General features: G+C 33.0%; 3 protein-coding genes and 1 long non-coding RNA gene across 5 annotated transcripts; 1 reads left to right on the forward strand and 3 right to left on the reverse strand.

Moving 5' to 3' along the window:
* LOC120165766 (THO complex subunit 4A-like) lies at positions 1–3,177 on the reverse strand. Of its 2 annotated transcripts, XR_005519859.1 has the most exons (6): positions 2,895–3,177; positions 2,657–2,803; positions 2,296–2,364; positions 2,024–2,205; positions 767–1,301; positions 1–566 (listed from the first exon to the last, which is right to left on the reverse strand). XR_005519859.1 is itself a non-coding variant. In XM_039175208.1 (5 exons), the coding sequence occupies exons 1-5, from the start codon at positions 3,054–3,056 to the stop codon at positions 1,142–1,144; spliced, it is 720 nt and encodes a 239-aa protein (XP_039031139.1). In that variant the 5' UTR covers positions 3,057–3,177; the 3' UTR covers positions 1–1,141. The 2 variants fall into 2 exon arrangements, 1 of the variants encoding a protein (XP_039031139.1); XM_039175208.1 differs by having other exon boundaries at positions 1–1,301.
* A 12,559-nt stretch (positions 3,178–15,736) lies between these two features.
* On the reverse strand, positions 15,737–16,453 carry LOC120165756 (histone H2A-like). The gene is made up of 2 exons (XM_039175202.1): positions 16,229–16,453; positions 15,737–16,146 (listed from the first exon to the last, which is right to left on the reverse strand). The coding sequence occupies exons 1-2, from the start codon at positions 16,436–16,438 to the stop codon at positions 15,883–15,885; spliced, it is 474 nt and encodes a 157-aa protein (XP_039031133.1). The 5' UTR covers positions 16,439–16,453; the 3' UTR covers positions 15,737–15,882.
* Positions 15,858–18,561, reverse strand: LOC120165757 (histone H2A-like). The gene is made up of 3 exons (XM_039175203.1): positions 18,290–18,561; positions 17,970–18,218; positions 15,858–15,893 (listed from the first exon to the last, which is right to left on the reverse strand). The coding sequence occupies exons 1-2, from the start codon at positions 18,497–18,499 to the stop codon at positions 17,979–17,981; spliced, it is 450 nt and encodes a 149-aa protein (XP_039031134.1). The 5' UTR covers positions 18,500–18,561; the 3' UTR covers positions 15,858–15,893; positions 17,970–17,978.
* A 7,360-nt stretch (positions 18,562–25,921) lies between these two features.
* LOC120165758 lies at positions 25,922–26,473 on the forward strand. The gene is made up of 3 exons (XR_005519857.1): positions 25,922–26,026; positions 26,290–26,294; positions 26,462–26,473. It is a non-coding gene; the product is annotated as an uncharacterized LOC120165758 (long non-coding RNA).
* The last annotated feature ends 329 nt before the right edge of the window (positions 26,474–26,802 follow it).

The following is a 26,802-nucleotide window of genomic DNA, read 5'->3' on the forward strand; positions in this document are numbered from 1 at the left end:
AAAAAATATGTGGAAGTACATTAAGAGCACAGCACAACAATAGGTCAAAACTACGCAAATCAGTAAAATATAGGTAACCGGCAACTCACCAGCCTGATGCTCGTAAGGCAACGGATACCATTAGATGAACCAACACCAACACAAATAGGTGCATTCTCTCACCCTAGAGTGGAATTAAAACCATTTGCTCCAAACAATAGTACATAGGAAGCTCCCCAAGTTACACGGAACTCGTAAATTCAAACATTTTTCAATCTTTGCTCCTGATCGTGTATGTTCATGCCTTAACTACTCGCTATTGGTTTTAATACCATTCAAACTATGACTTCCTCAAATCAAAGTTTTGAACCAACATGATAGCCTGAGCTTTTCTTCAAAACAACATTTAGGGGGTTGGCATTGCAGCAAAGAACCAAAATTTTTGGAAGTAAACAGGTTTAAGAAAGTGAGGCTACAAATTCCAGCTGACCCAAAAAGCAGCAGTCATATGCCAAGAGGATGAGACTTTGGTCTCTCTTTTTTTTCTCCATCAAGAAGCCAAATGGATTAAGAGAAGCAGAGAGATTCTACAACAATTGACTAAAATAAGCCACATCAGCAGCCACGACAGAAAACGGGGAAAGTATATTCCATCCACAGATAATATAATAGCATGAGATAGTTTAAAACCATAAACTCCTAAATAGGAAAAGCAATTGCATCACTTGCAGAAGGATAAAAACAGCTAAAACAGGATCCGTTAGAGAAAGAACATAAAGAAATCTACCTCACTTGCAATCTCCCTGGTTTTGCAATGCAGCTCAGGGCAACAGCTAGATTAACCTCCCACAGCATGCATCCAAAGTTTCCTTAGCATATGGAAAACCGAGAGACAAGGTTGCCTTTTGTTCCCAACTTGTGGGACGAGGCAGCCACAATGAAACCAAAAGAACTGAGACTACAAAGAGGTTTCCACTAACCACATTCTTTGGGACTAGTAAAAGCCCAAAATCCGTAAATCAAGAAACCAATAGTTCTCTTCATGACTAGTTCCTCTAAATAGTGAGAATTTGGTAGAGATACACAATATTGTCAGGTATCAAGCACATAAAGTCCACAGTAGAAAAGACTTAAAACCGACCGATAGAACATGAGAAATGCTTCAATTTGTCTGCATTGCTTCGGAATGATACTTCTCTAGATCAGCATCGAGATCTTCTGCAGAAACCTTTTCCTCAGGGCCCTTTACCCTTCCACGGCCTCTTCCAAAACCACGACCCCCAATACCACCACGTTGCCGGCCAGATCCCCTGCGTTGGCCACTGCACAATAACCATAACAAGATTAGATTTGTAAGTCAAGCCTATGATAAACCAAAACTCATCGACGAATAAGAGAAAACAAATGTCATGAAACACATTCCCACACAGATCCATTTACATGATAACAAACATATTAGTGCTATACCAATTTGATATAAAGGAAAGGTAACAAGCACATGAAAATACGAATTGTAGCATGTCCTGTTAAGTAAAAATATAGAATACACAGAACAATCACCCAAAATGCTTGTCTGAACATACATCATAACAGAAGATATAATTTTTGAATGACCATTGCAGCCAAACATTCAATTATTTTCTCCAGCTATCATACTTAAATTTCAAATAAATTGATAATTAAGGAGAAAGATCAACCAATAATTAACGTTAAAATTAACATCTCATGGAGATTTAATGCAACTATAGAAATGTTCAGCACACAACCTAACTGGAAAATATAGACAAAACGTGTATGCACTCTGCAAGTGTAAAACATCAAAAACACCAAGGTGACAAATAACAGAACCTAAACTTTTGAAGAAAACAAGGATTTAAACCAATATATGTTAGGCAACTCTAGAAATGTTCAGCACACAACCGAACTGAAAAATATAGACAAAACGTGTATGCACTCAGAAAGTGTAAAACATCAAGGTGACAAATAACAAAACCTAAACTTTTGAAGAAAACAAGGAGTTAAACAAATATATGATTAGGCATACCTTCTAGGGGCTCCGTTTGAATTTCCAAAAGTGTCATTAGAAGCTGGAGGTGCAGCAGGAGTAGAAACATTCGTTCCAACAATCTCAATTTTCATTGGCTTCCCATCGAGCTGAACATTGTTGTATCTCTTGACTGCAGCAAAAGCATCTGTTCGGCGAGAGAAGACAACTTCTGCTGTTCCCTAAGAAAAAGAGCTTTTTTGTTCTAAACTACTGCATGTTACAAAGAATTTCATCGGAAGGACCAGTTTATGCCAAACTCGATTAGATACCTTCGATCTTCCACTCCTATCGTAATGGATTGTACACCGTTTTAGATCACCAACCTCAGAAAATAATTCCTGTATGCAGGAAAAATTGATTAAAAAAACAAAAGCAAAAACTACCAACAACACGACATCGGTCTTTATCAACAGGTTTCTACATGTTCTATTATTCACTGCTAAACTTTATAATTTCAACAAATTTTCAAATAGCTAAGCCAGAAGAATCATCAGGAGCATGAGCATATCTTAAACAAAAATTGAAATGAATACCACCGTTAAAATAATAACAGATCGAGACAGAACAGTAAATCTTATATTAAGAATATAATTAGAAAATAGGAGAATTTTTTTTAAAATAAAGAAAGACCTTAACGTCGTTGTTGGAAACACCGTAATCTAAATTTGAGATGTAGAGTTTCGTTCCGGTTTCAATAGCGGGGGCTCGACCTACTTGTCCCTGGAAAGCAGATCCCTTATCCGAATACATATCGTGCTGCCAGGAAGTCTCTGGTGCCTAAATCAAAGAGAAAACTCGCTTAATTGATAAAAAAGATTCAATCAAAAAACAAAAAGTTATAACCAGATCTATGTTTTTGGCTATTTACCTTAGTTGTGGTATAAGGTGCCGAGCGATTTGCTCTACGGTTAGGAAGGCGGTGGGCAGGTCCTGGCCCGGATCCACGGCCTCGACCTCGGGAGTTTCCGGATCCGGACTTACGGTTGCGCTTGATGAGATCATCTAGCGACATCTCTAAAGCACTTGACATTTTTTAAAATCTTTGATTAGGAGCAAAGAAAAAACCCTAGAAAACCAAAAGATAAATGGAGAGAGAGAGATAGGAATAAAGGAAGAACAGATCGAAGGGGAGATAAGGCTTCCGCCAAATAGAGAACTAAGAATTTATATTTTTTTAGTAAAGTATATAAATGGTCACTATACTTTTCAGATGCTTGCATTTAAGTCTTCTAACTTTTAAAATATGCAATACAGTCACAAAATATTTAGTTCGTTTGCAATATATTCCCAACGTAACGGTCGTTTCACTGCCGTTAGGATAAATTATATAAATGGTCACTGAACATTTTAGGAACTTGTATTTAGGTCCCTCAACTTTTAAAACTTATAACACAATCATCAATTACATTATAAACCCCAAATTCTAAAATACTTCAATTACATTCTAAATCTCAAATTCTAAAATACTTCAATTACATGCCGAACCCCAAACTCATAATCCATTCTCAAAATCTACCATAACAAATTGAACTTTAAACAGCAACCCTAAACCCTTAAAACATACCCATTTAAAAAAATTAACCAACTATAAGTGAATAATAAGTGATTATGTTGGGTTTAGGGTTATGTTGAACATAAATACTCAATTCAGTTTACAAAATATTTGACTCAAAAATTTTTCGATTTGAGTTTATAAAATTTAAATCAAGTCGAATTAAATTGAATTTTTGATTTCTATTTAAATTTAATTATAAATATTTATCATATTATAATATTATTTTATTCTAATTCAGTTCGTTTATAAAATAGTTGACTCGAAATTTTTTTGATTTGAGTTTATAAAATTTAAATCAAGTTGAATTGAATTGAATTTTTGAGTTTCTATTTAAATGTAATTATAAATATTTATAATACTATAATATTATTTGATTCTAATTCAGTTCCGTTTATAAAATAGTTGACTCGAAATTTTTTCGATTTGAGTTTATAAAATTTAAATCAAGTTGAATTGAACTGAATTTTAGAGTTTATGTTTAAATTTAATTATAAATATTTTTAATACTATAATATTATTTGATTCTAATTTAAATAGTTTTTTAACCATATACAATACATATATTTCTTCATATTTTTTCCATATATGATATACATATATCATACAGAGTCAAGGCATTTGACTCAAACTTAAAAATTAATCCACTAATTACTATAAATTTTGAGATATTCGACTTGTATTTTACAACTCGATTTTAACTTGAAATGTTTTTAAGTTGAGTTTATGAAATTAAAAATCAAAGTCAATGTGTATCAAATTTTTTGAATCAATTCAAGTCGAATTTTTTTCTCTCGAATTGAACTGAGTATTGTTCACTTATAGTTGGTTAAATCTAACTTTTAAACCCTAAACCCAACATAATCGCTTATTGTTATGGACCCAAAATAAACTAAATGTTGTTGATTATGTTGGGTTACTTGGTGGGGAAATTTAGAATTAAGGGTTATGTTTTTAGGGGGTTTAGGGTTGTTGCTTCAAGTTCAATTTGTTATGGCATATTTTGAGAATGAATTATGAATTTGGGGTTGGGCATGTAATTGAAGTGTTTTGGAATTTAATGTTTAGAATGTAATTAAAGCATTTTAGAATTTGTTGTTTAGAATATAATTGATGACTGTGTTGCAAGTTTTAAAAGTTGGGGGACCTAAATGCAAGCGCCTGAAAAGTTCAGTGAATTATATAATTTACCCTAACAGAAGTGAAACGGCCGTTACTTTGGGATCATATTATAAACGAACTAAATGTTTGGTGACTGTATTACAAGTTTTAAAAGTTTGGAGACCTAAATGTAGGCATATGAAAAGTTCAGTGATCATTTATATAATTTACCCATTTTTAATAAGCTACTAAAAGATTCGTTTCAAAATAAAAAGCGACGGGGCTTGAGTCCATAAATGTATGAACCAATGGGGTTATATTAGTCTTTATATAACTGATAGGGTAAATTTAGCTTTAGTCACTAGACGTTTAGTATATGTTTATCTTAGTCACCTAATTATAAAAAAATTTAATTTTATCACTGTATTTTTAGCATTTCATTGGGTCTATAACAGCTTGATGACACGACGTTTTCTTATTCATGTGTGAAGTAAAAAACATTTGTTTTGTATTCTTTGGTTTGGCATTTACTTTTATTTGCTTTTCTTGTTTTCTTTTCTTTTCTAATAAAAATTTTAACCTATTTTGCTACAAATAAAACCATTATTTTCATATCTTTTTTAACACTAAAAATTCATGAGATCATCTCTTCATATTTTATCACTTTTATCGTTATTGATTATTCGTTAAAATTTTATATAACTTTAATCTGTAATTTTAAATAAAAAATATTTTGAATTACAATGTATATCCTATTAGTATGGAATTGGAATATATTGTTTTCCTCCACTTTTCTACCGTTGTGATTTGAAGAAGACGTTTCATTATTACAGAATCAAATGAGTCTGAGAATGGATATAATTAACCTTCGGGAAGTTCTGCTGTGCGGCGCCTAAAAAAGGCTAAAAATGACGTGATCGGTTAAACAAGTGGCCGATTATGTTATATTATTTAACCGGAAATATTATCAAACACAATAACATATTAGGTAGCGCTTATATAATAAAATAGGCATTTAACCGAAAATATTATCAAGTACAATAACAAATTAGGTAGCGCTTATATAATGTAATAGGTAGCGCTTATATTGACCCATTTTCTCATAAAACCGGTAAATTTAAATCGGTTACATTATAAATTGACCTATTACATTATAAATATCGGTTTTGATGTTTTCGGGATCGATACAATTTTAAATATATCGACATTTTATGCGTGCAACTCGTTTGTGCTTTATTTTGGAAAAAATTATCGACACATATTTAAAGAGTGGTATCGACACAAATTAAAAAAGTGTCGATACTTTATGTTGATCTATTCTCTCATGAACCCGGTATATTTCTACCGGTTACATTGGAAATTTACCTATTACATTATAATTATCGGTCTCTTTGATTTTGGGATCAATAATTGTTATAAATGTATCGACACAAAATCTAACAGTGTCAATACTTTATGTTAACTTGTTTTATAATTAAACGGTATATGTATACTGGTTACATTGTCAATTTACCTATTACGTTTTAATTATTTGTCATTAAAATAGTCTAATTTTACCACCTACATTGTAATTTTACCTATTACTTTAAAGTTATTGAATTATGTAGTTATTGTACATGTTGTACCCACCCTTCAACTACCACCAATACCACATCCTATTGAAAGCACCACTGAAACATGTTGTTTAATGAACCTTTACTTATATACATCTCCATCAACTACTGTTGGCACCACTGAAATTGCACAACAAAATTTTTGTCATGGATCATACTGATGCAGACAATGTTAAGCCAACCGAGGAATGCCATAAAGTACATAATGTTGATGAATCTGACATATTGGTTGGTAAGCTCTTCTCTTCACGTGATCAAGCTTGGTACTTTTACAAGGAATTCGCACGGGAACATGGGTTTAGTGCACGTCGGTGAACAACACGGCTTGACATGGAAGGGAATGTGAAGACACAAGAATTTTTTTGTTCCAAAGAAGGGTTTCGAGGATCAAAAGTCAATACCGTTGATCGTCAACGTGCTCATACGCCAATCAAGAACATGATGCAGCTAGAATCGACAAATACAAATGATCAGTGGGTTATAAGTAAGTCTTATCTGAAACATAATCATGTATTGTGCACACCTGCTATGACACCATTTATGCGTTCTAACAGAGCTGTAAGTAAGGCTGATATCGATGAGGCAACAACATTGAAAGAGGTCGGTGTTGGCACGTTACAAGTAATGAACTATTTAACACAGCAAGCATGGGGCTATCATAATGTTGGATTTACACATAAAGACCTCTACAATGCACTTCAAAGAGGCAAAGCAAAGGAAATCGTTGATGGGGATGTGAATGCGCTTATTGCTTACTTTGATTATAAGAAACATGATGATCCTGGGTTTTTTGTGACATACTCGGTAGATGAATCAGGGGTGTTGCATAATCTTATTTGGTCGGATTCTACATCGAGATCAGATTACATATGCTTCGGTGATGTAATTGCGTTCGACACAAAGTACAAAGATAATTTGTATGGTCGACCAATTATGCCTATTGTCGGTGCCAATCATCACTATAACACAATTGTGTTTACTACTGCCATAATCGCTGACGAGACGTCCCAATCTTTTGAGTGGCTGCTATAGAAGTTTTTAGAAGCCATGATGAACAAATCGCCTATTTCAGTTGTCACCGATGGGGATAGGGCAATGCAGAGGGCTATAAAATCTCTTATCCCTAATGCTAAGCATATATTATGTTTTTGGCATCTTTCTCGCAATGCACAAGCTAACATTGGTGACCCAAAATTTACAGCATCATTCTCAAAATGCATGGTTTCCTGGTGGATAACCGACGAATTTGATATTCAATGGCGTTCAGTTGTTTCAGAGTTCAACGTCGAAAAGCATCTATGGGTGATTGAGAAGGGAAATACTCAGCACTTATAGGCACAAGCATATCTAACATGTCATTTATTTGCTAATATTCGCTCAACACAAAGGTGCGAGTATGATTGTTTCACTCGCAATTGCACTAAAAAACAAGAAGACATATTTAGATGTTGTTCGTGCAATTGAAGATGGAATTAGTAGAATGCGTCTGAACGAGTTAAAAGCGGATTACTTAAGTTCCCAAACGAAGCCCTTCCATATCACAAAACTGGTTGAATTTGAAAGTCATGCTTCAGAGATTTATACGCACAAATCTTTTCGTGCGTTCCAAGAAAAACTTCAATGGGAGACATTGTATCGGATTCAGGAAGAGATTCAGTCCTTATCAGATGAATGTCAATATTTTTATTTGAAAAAGTACAAAGAAAAAAATAGGACATTTGAAATTAGTTTTGATTCTCGTACAGAAACCCTAAATTTACTCATACAGAAAATTCGAGACAGTTGGACTTCCATGTCGCCATCAACTTCACATTTTGAAGCACTTGGATTACACATATTTGCTCGGGTCTTTGATTAAAAGTAGGTGGAATAAGGATGCGAAGGCTTCTGCACCCAGTTTTGTTGATTTGAATGTGCCTCCAGAAATAATGCAAATGGAAATGTTTGCTTCTCTACGTGCAACAGTAAGTATGTTATGCTATGCTGCATCAAAGACAGATGCGTCTTTCAAAATCGCAAGAGATTAGATGAAAAGATTAACAGAAGAATTTGAGAACTCGTTTGGTTTGAATGATTCAGTCAATCGGAGCAGTGTATTAAACAACGTTCTTGACCCTCAATGAAAACAACGCAAGCGAAAAGAAGTAACAAAGAACAAGGTCGAGAAGAAAATTAGGCGATGTGGGTTCTGCAACGGTAAGGGACATAAAACACTAACATGTCATCAAGTCAAACTGGGTTTGAATACAAGCACGTAGCCTACTTCAATTGATTTTTTTGAAGACGGAATGGACTGGTCATTCAGTCCCGCACATGATGTTAGAGACATTTGGAATAATGCATACAACGATCTCCATATATCCTAAGTATCAACATGACTCCTACTGTGTATAAGAAACATGTACAACAACCTATTGTTATTGCAAATAAACCACATCATTCAATCATGTTTGAACATTACAACTATATTAGTATAAAATTAAAAATAATTCTTTAACAACTGGATACAACTATTATATGTAGTGTTCAATCATGTACTCCTTACGTTGTAGGGATTTAGTCCCTAAACCCTAAAAAAAACTTGTCTTACCAATTCATAGCTTACCATTTGGACCCTGAAAGGGTGTTTTATTAGCTATACAATCAACATGATTATGAGCTTCCTTTATCATTTTGCATTCAGTCAGACTGTAGAGATTTGAAATTTGTAATCAATTAAAAGATCTTAAACACTTGAATCCAATTACCATTTCAAGAACAATTACATGAATACATTGATACTTACTGGTCGCTTTCGATTTTCTTCAATGTTGATACGCTGAGGCTCCATTTGAAGGTCATCACCGTCGGAGTGGAAGAGTTCTTTGCCTTTAGGGTTTTTTGATTTGGGTTTTGTATATATAAGAAAAAAAATACGCGTAATTTTAAAAAGTATCGACACTAAATTAGTGTCGATACATTATGTAGACCTATTTTCTCATAAAACCGATAAATTTAAACCGGTTACATTATAAAGTGACCTATTACATTATAATTACGAGTTTCGATGTTTTCAGGATCAACACTTTTTCTAAATGTATCGACACTTTTTCGTGAACTTGTTTCGAAAATTTATTATGGACATAAAGTGTCGACACAAATGTATAAAGTATCGATACATTATGTATACCTTTTTTTTAATAACCGGTATATTTAGACCGGTTACATTGTTATGTTACCTATTACATTATAATTATGTGTTTCGATGTTTTTGGGATCGACACTTGTTATAAATGTATCGACATTTTTTTCGTGCACTTGGTTTGGAAATACATTCTAGACAACATGTATCGACACAAATGAATAAAGTGTCGATACATATTGTAGACCTATTTTCTCATAAAATCGGTAAATTAAAATCGGTTACATTGTAAAGTGACCTATTACATTATAGTTACGAGTTTCGATGTTTTTAGGATCGACACTTGATATAAATGTATCGATACTTATTTGTGAACTTGTTTTGGTTAGAAAATACATTATGGACACAAAGTATCGACACAAATGTATAAAGTGTCGATACTTTATGTATACATCTTTTCTCATAAACTGATATATTTAGACCGATTACATTGTTATTTTACCTATTACATTATAATTATGGGTCTCGATATTTTTTGGGATCGATACTTTTTATAAATGTATCGACACTTTGTTCGTGCACTTGGTTTGGAAATACATTCTGGACTACATGTATCGACACGAATGAATAAAGCAAATTCATTATGCACATTATAATTAGTGTTGATATTTCAACAATCCTCAAATGTATCGATGTACAAAGAAGCAAATATGGATATAAAAGCCCGACCAATCAACCAGCAATGATTTGGAGATCAAATGTCGTTATATATTCGGAGCAATCAATGTAACACCCCAACCCGGATACGAATCTGAGGTGTCACATTGACCTTTTTAAAACATGTACTTGTATAAAATAGTGAGTAATTTAAAACTTTTATAACATATAAATGACTAATTTACATAAAGACATTTTCATTAATACAAAACCAATCAGAGCGTGTATATTTCACTTATTTATTTACATATAACTATTCAAAACATTTATAAAATTGTTCATAGCTTAAACAATATATTCTTTTGAAAACATGCCAACTAGAACTTTATATACTAAAATACATATTCACATTTTTTCTGATCTGACCTTTAGTAAGGAGAACGACCTGTCTTGCTCCACATTGCTCTTACTCTTCTCGAAACCTACGTGTAAATCACTTACACGCTAAGTCAAAGACTTAGTGAGGCATATAAACATATAAGGTAAATGGTAACTAATAATCACCTAAACAATTACTACTATCATTTCATATCACTCATACTTTTACATGTAACAATATATGCATACATATATGTCATTATCATTCATATCTCTTCTCATGTTCCTATGATATCTTATTTCCATCATATAAACATATACCATAACCAATTGCACATATACATATCATGTCATGTAACCATATATATACTATCATAAAACACGTACACTCAAGCAACTATATTATCATCTTCATTTATTCTATTTTATCACTATCATTGATTCCTTTCATCATATGGTCTTATAAGTTACCATTTGTACAATCAATATCACACATGAAATTCCACAAGGAAACAAATATATTATCATGTCACTTTATTAATATTATCTATTTAATAGCCCATGATATACATGTGAGAACTAAAGATATGCGAGTACATAGAGGTTGTGCACTAATGTTGTCACCACAGCTCATATAATTGCACCGAAGTGCCACATATAATTGCACCGGAGTACCGCGTAGAATTGCACTGTAGTGCCATATAATAATGTCCATAAGGACCACATATCATTCCTTAAGAATCATATACATATACTAGGGATCAAGTATGTGTCTCACCAGACTTCACACATGTTCCAAAGAATACATATATGTCCCGAAGGACCACATATCATTCCTTAAGAATCATATACATATGCCAAGGATCAAATATGTGTCTCACCAGACTTCACACATGTTCCAAATAATACATATATATCTCGAAGGACCACATAGACCCTCGACTCTTGGCATGCCAACTATACCCCTAGCTCTCATGACACATAACATGGGCATTATCTTTTATATCCTTTTACATATTCATGTAACCGTATCATATATTCATATAAGCTCATGGTTTCATTCACATATACATGTAATCATGTAGTTCATGTCAATTATTATATAAGTTCATATTCATATAAACATAGGATTCACCCTCATGTATCACATATACTTTCTCTTTCATATGGCTCATAACATTTCTCATGTGTTCATATGACATGTAAATCATTGTCGTCTTATCATGTTATCACATAAACATATCATCTTACAATACATACAAAAACACATCAATACCTATATTCATATATACCTATCATTTTATTATCCTTATTATTATTCTTATCATCACCATTAATCCCTTTTACTTACCATATTCATATCAATAACACATATACTCATGCACAAATATAAATCATAACAAATACATACTTCTATGAATTCATGTTTTTCACTATTTGAAATAGACTTATCACAAGTCTTATTTTCCCTTGAACCTCATATACTAGAAAATGTGCACTCACCTTAGCCTTGTTTGCTTTGAATCAATCTTAATCCTTAGATTATTCCGGAACAAGCTTTATTCTATATATACATCATAATAATACATTAATACATATCAGTATACTAATTGATATCTTCTAAATTGTCACTTCTTAGGCTAAAGAAAAGCCCATTTCATCTTTTAATTAAGGTATGCATCGATGCACTACTGATACATCGGTGCATAAAATGTATTTGATGTTGTATTATTACTGGGATGCATCGATGCACTACTTATGCATCGATGCACTACTTGCATTCGATGCACTACTTGCATTCGATGTATTTAAATTAAAAGAGTGCATCGATGCACTACCTGTGCATCGATACACCTTCAAATAATTTCTGGGTTTTAACCTTGATGCATCGATGCACAATGAATATGCATCGATGCACTCTACCCAGAATCTTCTTTTTGAACCCGAAAATTCATTCATTTTGGATTAAATCCTTCATATTTGATCATCTTTTTCATTCTTAACTCTAGTACACATACTTAAACCAATCTATACTCAATTATTTCATCTTAAACCTCAAAATCATATATTCCATATGTGATTCAATAATTACATCAATTTTGTAACATGTTACAAATCCAATTATATTACTTCATATCTCTTACTTAGATTGATAACAACTCAAATCCAACTTTCAATTCTTGTTATGAACTCTATTCCAATATTTCATTCAAGAACCTCTAATCTTTAATCTTCTCTATCTCCTTTATCTTTTGATCTTAAGATAACTTAAGCTTTCCCTAAGCTTAGTTATCATCTAATGATCAAAACCCAACTTTTAATTCAACAAATAACCCCAACTAATTAAGAAACTCACGTTTGAGCTGGAGCTTCACGCACAAAGAAGAAAGGAGGAGAAGAGAATTCTGGAAACATTGCTTTTTGGTTTCCTACACTCCCACGTGTAAAAATATATATATCCCCACTATCACATTTTTAATTCCTTAAATGATCAAATGACCATTTTACCCTTTAGTTCCTTTAATAATTACTAACAACTTTTAGGAAATACTTCCAAATAAATCACTGAACTAATCCATTCTTCTACTTTAGTCACCAAATTCTGAAACTTTACAATTTGATCATTAACCCATAGTTTGGGATGTTACAATCAACCTAAATGAAACACGAGGGAAATCTTGACCATCATAATTTTGAGTAACAAGCAAGCATATGTCACCTTATGATTCAAACCATATTTGGAGACAAGTGTCTTCCAGTTCTTACTCCTACAGACTTCTACAACACTTTTGCCTTTGTTTTGTACCCCCAAGACGGCTGCAACAGTCGATACCCCCAGAGGGAATGAATAATCGCCATATTTAGCAATACATTGTTTGACATCAAATTGCTCCATCAAGGATCGACATAATTCCCTCCGAATTAGTCGATCCTTTTCTCCTATCAATGATCCAAACCCCATTTCACTCAGCACATTCAACTGATCATTCTTTTTAAGGTGTTCAATTAATGAATACACCCTTTTTATGCTGCACCTTGTCGACACATCCTACATTTTTTAACAATATATAATGTTATTGTTCTTATATATCTTGTATCAACGTATTTACAAGTTTAATGAATACCTTCTTTTCATGTGCTTTCCTCGGTTCTTTGTATTCTTTACTATCATTCATTGACTGTGTGATGTAAGGTTCCTTTTGACCATCACTCATCGAATTCTATTTCGACCTCACATCTTTTGTCACCTAATATTAAGCATAAATGTTTCTTAATCAATACATTAACGCTAAATAATACTCAATGTCAATTTCATTTTACATACCGAACCCGCTGTGTGTGCCATCTTCCTTCATCCTTTTGCATTCGACATACTGTCAACATTTAAAATTTGTAATCAATTTAAAGTTCCTAAATACTTTAATCCAATTACCATTTCAACAATAATAACAAAAAGAAATTGATACTTTCTAGAAGTACATATATCCACCATTTGGTTGCTTTCCACCCATTGACTTCATTTTCATATATCATTTTACGCAAATCAAATCAATACTTGTATACAAAAATCGATAACCACTCTTGTGGTAAAACGGTTGGTCTTCAAAAGAATTTGAATGGCCACTACAACAAGTGTCGACATATTTATACAACCTAAAATATTATTTTCTACCTATAATATATATACAGGTATCCATGTTTATTTTCTACCTATAATATATAATAATCCGGTCCCAAAACCCTTATTTTAATATTAAATAAAATTATCGATATTTATCATCTACCTAGAAGATCACTTTCTACATGTAATCGGTCCCAAATGCTTCTTTACTTTGAAAACCCCAAACAACAACATATAAAAACCCTAATTACTGTAATAATAAAAAACTAGAGTTTCAACAACGTACATTTCGATTTGAAATGCAGCAACAAACAAACAAACTTCAAAGTAGAAACGCCTTCTGAAATGCAGCAACAATTACGCTTCGATTTCAAAAACTCTATCTATTTTCAGAAGAAATTTAGCTATGCATTTATATTTACACCGGATATGTTATTTATATTTAATCGATACAATTACATAAGTGTCGATACTTTTATGTGAAGTGTCGATACTTTTTATAGAATATTTACCTATTTCTTTGAAAGTGTCGATACTTTTTTACGCGTACTTATTAAAGTACCGACACTTTCAACATAACTGGTAGCACTTTACCGGGTTTGTCATTTCGATATCGGTTTTGTCATATTTTTACCTATTATATTGTTATGGATCGATACATTTTCATAAAGTATCGACATTTTTTAGGCGCTATAACTTATTCTCTTTTAAATTACGAAAGTGTCGATACTTATATTAATTTATCGACACTTTCAATATATCCGGTAGCTTTTTACCAGTTTTATGATTTCAAGACCTGTTTTGTCATATTCTTACCTGTTATATTGCTATGGATCGATACATTTGTATAAAGTATCGACACTTTATAGGCGCTATAACTTCTTCTCTTTTAAATTCAAAAAGTGTCGATACTTATATTAACGTATCGACACTTTCAATATACTCAGTAGCTCTTTACCGGTTTTATCATTTCGTGACCGGTTTTGTCATACTTATACCTATTATATTGTTTTGGATCGATACATTTTTATAAAGTATCGACACTTTATAGGCGCTATTACTTCTTCTCTTTTAAATTCCAAAAGTGTCGATACTTATTTAAATCTAATCGATACTTTCGATATATCCAGTAGCGGTTTACCGGTTTTATCATAATGAAACCGGTTTTATCATATTTTTACCTGTTATATTGCTATAGAGCGATACATTTTTCATTTGTATCGACACAAACCGACAAGCTTAGTTTGTCGGTTGCCAAATTTTTTAATATTTTCTTCATGATTTCCACCTACAACATTGTTATTACTCAATATTTCCGGTAGCGCTAAACCAAATTTGTTAAATATATTATAATGTATCCGGTAACGTTGTATATTAGCCGTATATTAACGGGCCTTTCCTGAGACAACTCCTTAACCTTCTCCACCTTCTCTTTCATTTTAAAAGTTACCGGCTTCATTAAATTTTATGGGATTGAAATAAATGTATGAAAATGAATAAGAGTAACTATGTATGCAATTACTATAAATCTCATTCCCCATAAAATATATGGCAATCCTAGGATTGCCGAACGCATGGCTTGAATTATCATGACCTAGGTGTACATGTACGCATCATGAGAACATAATTTCATGGAGAGTGGTTTTTAAAGTTCTCGTTTGCCAAGTATGCGAAGAGCGGAAACAAGATATTTCATTTCCATTAGAGTATCATACATATGACATTGATGTTGCCTAAATTATACTACCCTAAACAACAAAAGCCCAGAGATATCCAACCAAAATGACACAGCTAAGAATATTAGAACTCCTGCTAATCCGAGTTTCTTAATCCGAACTCAGCTTTTTTAGGGGACTTGGTGGCCTTTGATGGGGATTTGGGTTCTTTCGTGGCCTTTTCAGTCTTCTTCGGCAACAAAACAGTGTTGATGTTTGGTAACACTCCACCGTGAGCAATGGTGACGCCAGTGAGGAGTTTGCCCAGTTCATCGTCATTCCTCACGGCGAGCAGCACGTGTCTTGGGATGATACGGTTCTTCTTGTTATCACGTGCAGCGTTTCCGGCCAATTCCAGGACCTGAATTGAAATCCCAAATTAAGAATCATAAAAGTAAAGAGGATGTGAATAAGTTTGACCATTTAATTTAAACTTCGGCTACCTCAGCGGCTAAGTACTCGAGAACAGCAGCCAAATAAACCGGGGCTCCAGTTCCGACCCGCTGCGAATACCTTCCTTTCTTCAAATAACGGCCGATCCTTCCGACGGGGAACTGAAGTCCAGCTTTGACGGACCTTGAAACAGGCTTCTTCTTGGAGCCACCACCTTTCCTTCCTCCAGCTCCCTTCTTTACTTTTGCTGAACTGTCCATTGCTCCTATGCTTCGAAACGAGAAGATATTGATGGGTACAAAAGGTTCGGACCTAGTCAAGGTCCGACAATTTTTTAGATGTGGATATGTACGAGTTGGAGCGAAATGGGTAAGGAATTACTGCCGTTAGATGGGAACTTATCGACGGTTTCAAATCATAGTTTGGCGATCCGCTTGAGTTTTTAATGAACTAATGAGAAACAAGCTTTGAGTTTTTTTAAGCTTTTTTCTATCATTCAAAAATAAGTTGGGCACCATTTACAATTTTTTTCCCGCTTCTGGAATTCAGGATTTTAAAAGTGACTGACAAATATGGGCACAGTTACGCATTTTAGAAAACTACGTCGTTTAGGATTTTTGAATGCAGCTAAACGTAATTGTTTGAGTTGCTGTTATGTTTTAGTTTACATGTTGTCATTTTAATGCTTACAATGCAGAGTTGTTTAGGGTTAAGTAATTTTGTATTTGGGAATGAAATTGTTCTAAGCAACAATAAGACAAATATGATTAATGTTATGTACTTCTAATTTATACCTTATTTTTTAAATTTAACAAGGAGTTTTATAAAAAAAATAGCAAAGTGAGGGATTATTGGTGTAATTAGTCGTTGCACGTTCAATTGCAATATAAGTAATGACAACTAATAAGAAATCTTGAAATTTATCATGTCAATATCATTTTATAGATTAATATTCGATATATTGACAATCTATAATTATATGTATTATTAATGAATCGAATAATGGAACATTATCATTAAATTTAAATTCTTTTAAATACAAATCACACATCATCTACTCACTACGATTATATGTTGATATTATATATATCAATATCATTTTATAGATTAATATTCGATATATTGACAATCTATAATTATATGTATTATTAATGAATCGAATAATGGAACATTATCATTAAATTTAAATTCTTTTAAATACAAATCACACATCATCTACTTCACTACGATTATATGTTGATATTATATATAACTAACGCGTCTTTATATATAATTTATGTCAGCGAGATTTATTGTAGATTCAATGGATCAAAGCGTGCATTACCAAAACACCAATGTTCCCAATAACTGCAACTGGAGGTCTAATTGTGTACTTTAAAGGAGCTATAGATATCGTATGTGGAACTTGAGTTGATGTAATGGTGAGTGTAAGAGCCATATCTTCTTCGAGCGTAGATTCTCAAGGAAATTTGTATTGACGTGCTTAAACTCTGTGCAGATTGCGCAATCAAATTTATGAAGGACAAGAATATGAGAATCCCCATCTAATTTTGAACATAAATGCATATTTTTTCATCAGTTGAGTAGTCAAAGTTCCATGTTGACAAATACAAGGACAAAAAGAGCACATATTCTGAAACAAGATGTTCCATTTCCATTTAGGTAACATACAAATGACATTAGGAATTTTACAAATCTTTCATTCTGCTTTAAAGATTGATCCTCTACGAAACCAAAGCACAAAGAACATACAGCTAAGAAAACTAAAGCACCTAAAAACCAGGTTTTTCTCAATTCAAACTAAGCTTTCTTGGGAGACTTGGTGGCCTTCGATGGAGATTTGGGTTCTTTGGCAGCCTTTTCAGTCTTCTTTGGCAACAATACCGGGTTGATGTTCGGTAACACTCCACCGTGAGCGATGGTGACACCGGCGAGAAGCTTCCCCAGTTCTTCATCGTTCCTCACAGCCAGCAACAAATGCCTTGGGATGATCCTGTTCTTCTTGTTATCACGTGCAGCGTTTCCAGCCAATTCCAGAACCTGAATTAAAGATAAGCCTCATATAACAGATTAAAAAACACATTCAACAATTTAACTTAACTCTCAAGTACCTCAGCGGCTAAATACTCGAGAACAGCAGCCAAGTAAACAGGGGCACCGGTTCCGACCCGCTGCGAATACCTTCCTTTCTTCAAATAACGGCCAATCCTTCCAACGGGGAACTGGAGTCCAGCTTTGACGGACCTTGAAACAGGCTTCTTCTTGGGGCCACCGCCTTTCCTTCCTCCGGCTCCCTTCTTTACCTTTGCAGTAGAATCCATTGCTCAAACGATTCAACAAATTAAACTCTTAACTTTGCAATGTGATTAGTACGAGTGATGAATCAGACTGTTGAGGTTTGAGCATTTTATAGGGGTGGATTTGTAAATGGTGGTGTTGGAGCGAGCGAGGAATAATTGCCATTAGATGTTAACTTATCGACGGATCCAAATTATTTTTTGCGATCCGCGTGAATTTTGAGCCAACCAATGATAAACTAGCTTTTGTATTTTTCAGATCCGAAATACAAATATAGTTTTTGGTTTCCCGCTTCTAGATTTCAGGAATTTAAAGACATTGTTTGTTAAACTCACTTAAACCTTGTCATGGCAAAAAAAAAATTTATTAATATGGACAAGTACAAGCAGTGCAAATCTAAAATATATTAATGCGATAGGTCAACATAAATATAATAAAAAATCATCTAATATAATTCATATATATATTTAATTTAAAAATATAATAAAAAATGTATTTGGGTTAAATCTGAAAAATATATATTAATTTTCTTAACATAATTCATATATATTTTTATTTAGGGTAAACTATCAATTTGGTCACTCATCTATTACTTAATTTATATTTTGATCATTTAACTATTATTTTTTTAAATCATAAATGTTATGTTTTGGTTCTATTTTAGTCATGTGTATTTTTCATTTCTTATGTGACATTATCATATGATAACACGCTAACATCACGTTAATTTTTTAAAGACAAGCGATAAAACATAATCAAAATGTAACGTTATGTATGATTTATATAAATAATAGTTTGATGACCAAAACAGAAATTAAATAATAAATCAGTGACTAAAGAGTAATTTACCCTATTTTTGTATGGGGTATGGCCTAGGTAGGCCTAGGTTTAGATGTCACTGAGTTAAATATAATATCTATTCAAATATAACTCTAAATCATTTCACATTGAAGGCTCACACTCTTGACGTTCCTGATAGTTGAACTCGAAACTTTAAGGAATAACAACAATTTATTTATCACCAATATCACTTGATTGGTGTTGTCATAGCCAAATAAATAGGCATTGATTTCTCTCTATTAATAATGTAAATTCACTTGTTTTGAATTTGTTTTTGCAACAAAAAGAAATTAATTTAATTGAAACCATCCAATTTGTTTTGTATAAAACCAATAAGTTTTTTTTATTAATATTACGTAAGTACAATACTGTAACCCCCAGACCGATGTGGGTAACCCGATCTGATCTGGAATGTCACATTAAGGCCACCGGAGCGACCCAATATAAAAATAGCGGAAAATTTAAAACTTTTATTAAAACGTGTAAATTATAAAATGATTTATCAGTACGAAGAAATAAAACAGATTTTCAGACTCGTATATAAAACAAAATACAATTACATGTCCCCTAATCACATGTACCATGCTCTGCAAACAACGCCAGAAGAACTCCCTTACTGAAGTCGATAGCTGCACTGGTACAATTCTTTTTAACCTGCAATGGTGAGTAATAAAGTGAGCTTCGAAAAGCTCAGTAATACCGAATTATCAGATGATGCTGAAGAACGTGCAGATACAGATAAACATGTATTTCCTTATTGGTTTAGATATCTACAGATCTCTATGTTGGGCAAAAATCCTATTGATATTTCAGGTAATAGCATATAGTATTCATTTCAGATGGAAAAATATTTGGGATGTTTATGTTCAGGAGATCAAAATAAGTTTTCTAGTGTATTCCCACAAAACCATGTAAAAAGATACAGATCTTAAAAAAACATATATATATATATATACCCCCATCCGTTCACATCATAAATGTGTAGGTTCCCCAGAACCATACACCCAACTGCACATGCCATTTAGACCCTGAGCACAAAGCCGATGAGTCTGCAAATAATCTTCCTTCAACAATAAGCCCCCCAGATAAAACATTTCTCCGTCGGTAAACGGAGTTATCAGAAATCAAAACAGAATTCAGATCATATATCAGAATAGAATCCAGATCAAAAATCATAACAAAATTCAGGTAATGTATCATAACATAATTCAAGTCGAAAATCAGATAAAATATTTATATGATTAGGGAACACACCAGAGTTTACAGATATTATTCAGATGTACTGGATAATCTTATCAAGCAGAAAAACACAAATCTTCAGTATGTCGATAGAATGTTGGTATTTTGAATCACTATTGGAATAGATCAATAACTGATGGAATCAACAATTATTCAAAAATGAAACTTGAGATGATAGGGAAGAAATGAAGGTTCATGACATTTACAGTCTTTGTCGGTTGATTTCATTATCAAACAACTCTAGATGAATATTTCCCATAATTAATGCTTGTCGACTGGTAAATACAATATCCTTCCAGGGTATTTACTTTTTAATACCAAAAATTCTTATCCATAGATTATCTTCGGAATCATCGTTGAATAGATTTTAAGGAAACTAACATATATTTCAATGCTCTTTATTTCATTTCCACGCTTTCACGATATCATGATATATTGACGTGCTTGATTTGTAGTACATGTCCTATAAGGACATTACACCATGTATGTTCATTAACGTTTCCAGACCCATTCAAATCACTTATTTAATCCTCAGTCCTTGAGGTTGCTTAATTTATTTAGTAGTCAAGTGTATCCCAGTTACTTCAGAGTTTTTCAGAGTAATTCGGACGTTTCTGAATTTCGGATAAGTATTGTACTTCCGTTCAGTTCAATTTGTTCTTCTTGGTTGATTTGTCTAACGAATATCCACTTCTGAGTACCGAATGTGATCCAAAGTTGAGCCGAGCTGGTTACTTCCAAAATTATCATCAATCCAAACTTAATGAGACAAACCAACATTCAAGTGATACTTATATCATTCAGATAATGATATAACACTAGCATTGGTTGACCACTTATCCGTGTTTATTTGGATTTCTAAATTAATCCAAGACATTTACTTATTCTAGGCCATAAGGGTATTTTGGTCATTTTGGTGCTCAGTTATATTCCATTCATTTCAGAGCTCGAGGATATCCAATCATTCCTGAGCTTGGTGATATTATTGGTCATTTGCATTCTAAGGATATTCTGGTCATTTTACAGATCCAGTGTATTACAATCATTTCCTTACGTCCGATCTTATTATCGAATTCAAACTTATCACTTATTTTAGTCATTTCGAACAATTCTGTCAAAAGAACACTCCCGATAAATTGTTCTTCAGGTTTTTTTCTCATAACTCGGATATTTTCGGGTCAAGTGCCTTCTCATATTTTAAAAACGAAATATCATGAATTTTTCTGTACAAAGACATGATCTTAACAATTTAAATCCATACTTAATCGAGTTAAGTACGAATCCTTAAAGTACTTTCTCATTCAGGGTCAACTCGAACTATTTTACTTCTCAAGGGCATTTTCGTAATTTCTTAACCAGATAATTTCGGTATTAACTCTTAACCAAATAATATAATTTAGAGATCCTATGATTAATCGCTTTCCCGAACATTCTCTGATCTTGAAATGATTCCCTTAACAGATTCCTAGATTCTTGCTCAAATCCTCTTGGGTTAAAAACCGGTTATCTATATTTTCTAAGCAAAACTATAATTTCTTATGCACATCAGTAGTTTCATCAGATCAACATGTCTTTAAAAACCTCTTATCCAACTTCTATAGTCAAATCTTGTCTTTTTATAATATAAGGGTATTTTCATAATTTTACCCTACCGGAGTATTCTCATAATTTCTCATCCAAGTACCTTTAACATTTAACCTTTGAATAAATAAATTATAAGTTATAGATCCAGGTTGATTTCTTTATCACTGAGCACAAAACTTGTAATTTAATTATAACAATCCCTAAATTTCTTATAAAAGTCATCTGAACCATAATCAATTACTGAACCTTTTTATCGTATTCAGATCGAGTGTAGAAATTAATTAACTACACAAATCAGACCAGCATTATCTTAATCATGCATTTACCAATATTCACATGTTCCATAAAACATAAAGAGGTAGTAAAGTATTATCTCGATTTTCGTGCCATACTGATCGACCATATAAATTCCATTCGAACGCCTTTGATCTTTAATTCAACTTTCAATATTTCATCGGATCCATATCAACATAAATTACATAAAAAATGGAGCTTAGTTCCGAAAAATAAATCGAATCGGGTGATAAATCAGTCAAAAACAGCTTACCGTTTTTTAGTTTGGCGGGGACGTCGAAAACATAAAATATGACTTTTCAAAAATTTTGACTTTTTGGTCAAAATCAAAGTCAACTGGTTTGACGGTAATTTTGAGGCCTTCGGGTCCAAATTTCGAAAAACAGAATGCGGAATCGGACTTAGAACGTCAAAAAACGTTAGGATATGTATACCCGGTCAATGTCAAATGTCGTTCAACTCCCGGTTAACGGTCAACGCAGGTCAATGGTCAACTGTTGACTGTTTTACACAAATATCACCCTAACAGAAATTAATTAGAAAAGTAGCCACCTTCTACAAATATTACAAAACTAACACCCGAATTTTACACAAATATCACCGTAACATAAATTAATTACAAAATTAGCACCCCCTACGATCAGTTGCGACACGTAAACAAAGATACAATGTCGGGAAATTCCCGAAAAAATTCCTAATAATTATTTTTAGGCATTTCGAGACACTTATCGAGCTCGATTCACAATTTTGAAAGACGGAGAGCTCGATTCCGAAACATCGAAAACTTTAACTTTCTCACCCCTCCACGCGTCAGCGACGACGGAGAAACGGAGGACACCGGCAGACTCGGAACGATGCAAGAAACACGATGGTGCGAGAGGTGTCGAAAACGGATGGTCGGATCGTCGTGAATCAACGAAAAACCAACTGAAATCAAGTTAATACCGACAATACTTTCGACTGAAATTAACGACGAACGACGAGGATTCACGACAAAGGTTTGAGGGGTTTTGTTTATCGGTCGACAACGAACACGATGGTGATTTCAGTTCGTCGATCGAAGGTCGAACGGTGAGTAGATCGGAGTTCAAAGAGGGGTCGACGGGGGAGGGAAATTAGGAATAATACGCAGAAACAATCGGGGAAAAGGGTTTATAATTCATCCCATAAAAAATAGGTAAACCATGAGTTTAGTCATTAAATTTCCTATACTTCTTAAAATGTTCTGTAAACTTTGAAATTTTACAATTTAATCCTCAATTTCTTCCAAAATACTAATTAAATTCACCCATTTATACTTTCTAAAATTTAACCCCTAAATTGGGGTGTTACAAATACAATAATTGTTTAAAGATAATTATGAATCTTTGAACACTAAACACATACATAAGTATTAGTTGAAATGTACGAACCGAATGATTTTAATGATAAATGAATGATTGTTTTTTTTAGATAATGAGTTATTATATCAGAAATCACATAAGTGTGAGCGTCTAATAGTTTAAAAATTATTTTTAAATAAATAATGTCTTATACTTATCTTAAATTAATAAAAAAATGTTAGTTGAAATTTAACTATAGGGAATAGCATTAAATTGTACACATGCAAGTATGCTCGAAGATTTTAATGTATCTTTATTTATGAGGGTTGAAACATTTAGAGGTGTATACTTAGAAAGTTACATTATAACTGAGTTTATACGTATATTATATAATTATTACAAATATGATATATTTCATCGATCCTTGTAATTGATAAGTCTCGTTGATGTAGATGTATCTAGAGATCTTCAATTACACTATTTAGATCTTAAAAATAGAACAACAACTATAGAATACAGCTACATAGAAGCTTAAATACATCTACACTATTTAGAGTTGTACTCCAAAAGCTAATCATAATTAAATAATTAATTTTTATAATTATTTTCATGTGTAAATATTAAAATAACAGTTATATTTCTGATAATATCATCATTGATTGGTAAAATAGCCAACGATTGTAAGAGATGGTTGGAGTACCTTCTAAGCCATGGGATAGTCTAGGTTAGAGGAATAGTTAGTGAATCGTTTTGTACCTTCGTGCTTGGTCTCATTTTTGTAGTTAAACTTGAAAGAGTGAGAAGAAGAAGAATGTAAGTTTTACATGTGAATTTTTTTTTAATTTCCACGTAATACTTTCGATAAATAGTTAACGGTTGAGAAATTTAAATATAAGAGATCAAATGTAATTAATTAAAAAAATCAATGACTAAAGTAAGTCAGACCGAAAACAAATGAGATTATGACATAACTTTTCCTTTATTTTAAATTGTAGACTAACAGTATATGATGGGACTAGCAGTAATGATGGCATATTGTGACTGACGATAAAGTGTATTGATTAAATAAATAAATTAAATTAATATTTTATTTAAAATTGAAACATCAAATTAGGAAGTATACTACTATACTAATAAGGTGTATTGTTGATATTTAAAATTTTAGTAATTAAATTATCATAAATCGACAACATAAGTATTCAAAAACTTTTTAAATCAATAATATAAATATAAATAGATATTAATTGTTGTAATACTATTGATAAAAAAATAAACACTCGTAAAACAAAAGTTTCAATTTCGATAATTTACCCTCTTGATGCTCTTATTTCACCGACTTAATGTTTCTTCTTGTTGATTATTGCACCATTACTATTAAGAGGGACAACTTAATCGTAGACTTACACCCCACATAATGAAATGTTTCATTATCCATACATCAACATCCCAACGATTTGCAATCAAATCAATACAACATACTCAACCTCGAAATTCTCTATAAGATTTAAATCGTCTGAGCTTCTTCCCCGACCCCCTTTTTGATGCTCATAAGAAAGGCGTCCTCTTGTTCCATGTTTATTGTATTCGGATTTCAAGGTTTTATGGGTTAAAGTGCTTTTCTTTCTTTCTTTCTAGCTTCCGAATTGCCAGAAATTCAATCCATAATTCACAAAAAAAAAAATGTAGTAATTGATCTCATTCAAGTTTAGCAAAGGGATCGAGCAGACACATATTCAGAATACATACGCAATCCTAAAACATAGTATCTAGAGAAAGTTTAAACCACTATTCCTAACTAGATATCCCCAAATTACATTGTTCAAGAAGATGTAAACTTAGTGACGGCCTTAGTCCCTTCAGAAACGGCGTGCTTTGCTAGCTCACCAGGAAGTACAAGTCTAACAGCGGTCTGGATTTCCCTGGAAGTGATGGTCGGTTTCTTGTTGTACCTGGCGAGCCTAGAGGCTTCTTGAGCAAGCTTTTCAAAGATATCATTGATACAACTGTTCATGATACCCATAGCCTTGCTTGAGATCCCGATATCTGGGTGAACCTGCTTCAAGACCTTGAAGATATAGATCTTTTAAGTCTCCGTGCTCTTCTTAACCCTCTTCTTCTTCTTATCTCCGGCCGCTACTCCACTTCATTGGGAAGCTTTTTCCCGGTCTTCGGCTTCTTCTCCGCCGGGGTCTTCTCGGCTATCGTCTTCTTCTCCTCAGCGGGCTTCTTCTCAGCTGGCTTCTTCTCAGCTTTTGGTGCCATTGTTCTTCAGTAGTTGGGAATTGTTTGGTCTCTAGGAAAGAGAAGAATAAGACTTTTTAATTCGCAGGAATAAAGATTAGATGTTTGTGATGGAAGTTAGGCGGTCATTATATAGGTAGGAGTTGAAGCGGGTATTGGACTTCTAAGATTGAGAAGGATCGATGACGTGATAGATTTGAACCGTTGGATGGAGTTGAATTATGGCAGTGAGTTTACGATAGAGGTGGTTTAGAATTTTTGGGATCCATTTTCGGGCGCGGAATGCCGATTAGGCGTTGTCTTCGCGCCTTGGATTACGGTTGACGAGAAGGGGAGATTGACGGATGAGATTTATTTTTTATTTATAAAATTGACGGAGATGGTTGACGTGGTAGGATACTGAAAGTGGATGACATCAGATAGACGCTTCTCTTGCTATTTTTTATTGCATCTTTGTACCTAAAGGGATTGAAATTCTTTTGCTGGGGAACTTGGAAAATGCAGAGAAAAACTTGATAAATAAAAGGGAATTTAATTGGCTATGGTGATGGATATATCACACCAGTTCTCATACATTTCATCAAAAACTAGGATGTCCATTTTTTTTATTTTGATGAGTAAATATATGCTAGAATTGAAGTCGAATATTAATTTCAGCTGCATGTAGGTTTGCATTCCTAAGGGCTATGCCTAAAACAAATAGGAGTACTAAATATAGACAATGTTAATTATGCTATTAATATCTTTCTTTATTAATATTCAAGAAATATGATAAATTGTCATTAGCTGTGTCGTAATCGGATTTC

Source organism: Hibiscus syriacus, unplaced genomic scaffold, assembly GCF_006381635.1.
Source record: "Hibiscus syriacus cultivar Baekdansim isolate YM2019G1 unplaced genomic scaffold, ASM638163v2 tig00111614_pilon, whole genome shotgun sequence".
Classification (NCBI taxonomy): Eukaryota; Viridiplantae; Streptophyta; class Magnoliopsida; order Malvales; family Malvaceae; genus Hibiscus; species Hibiscus syriacus.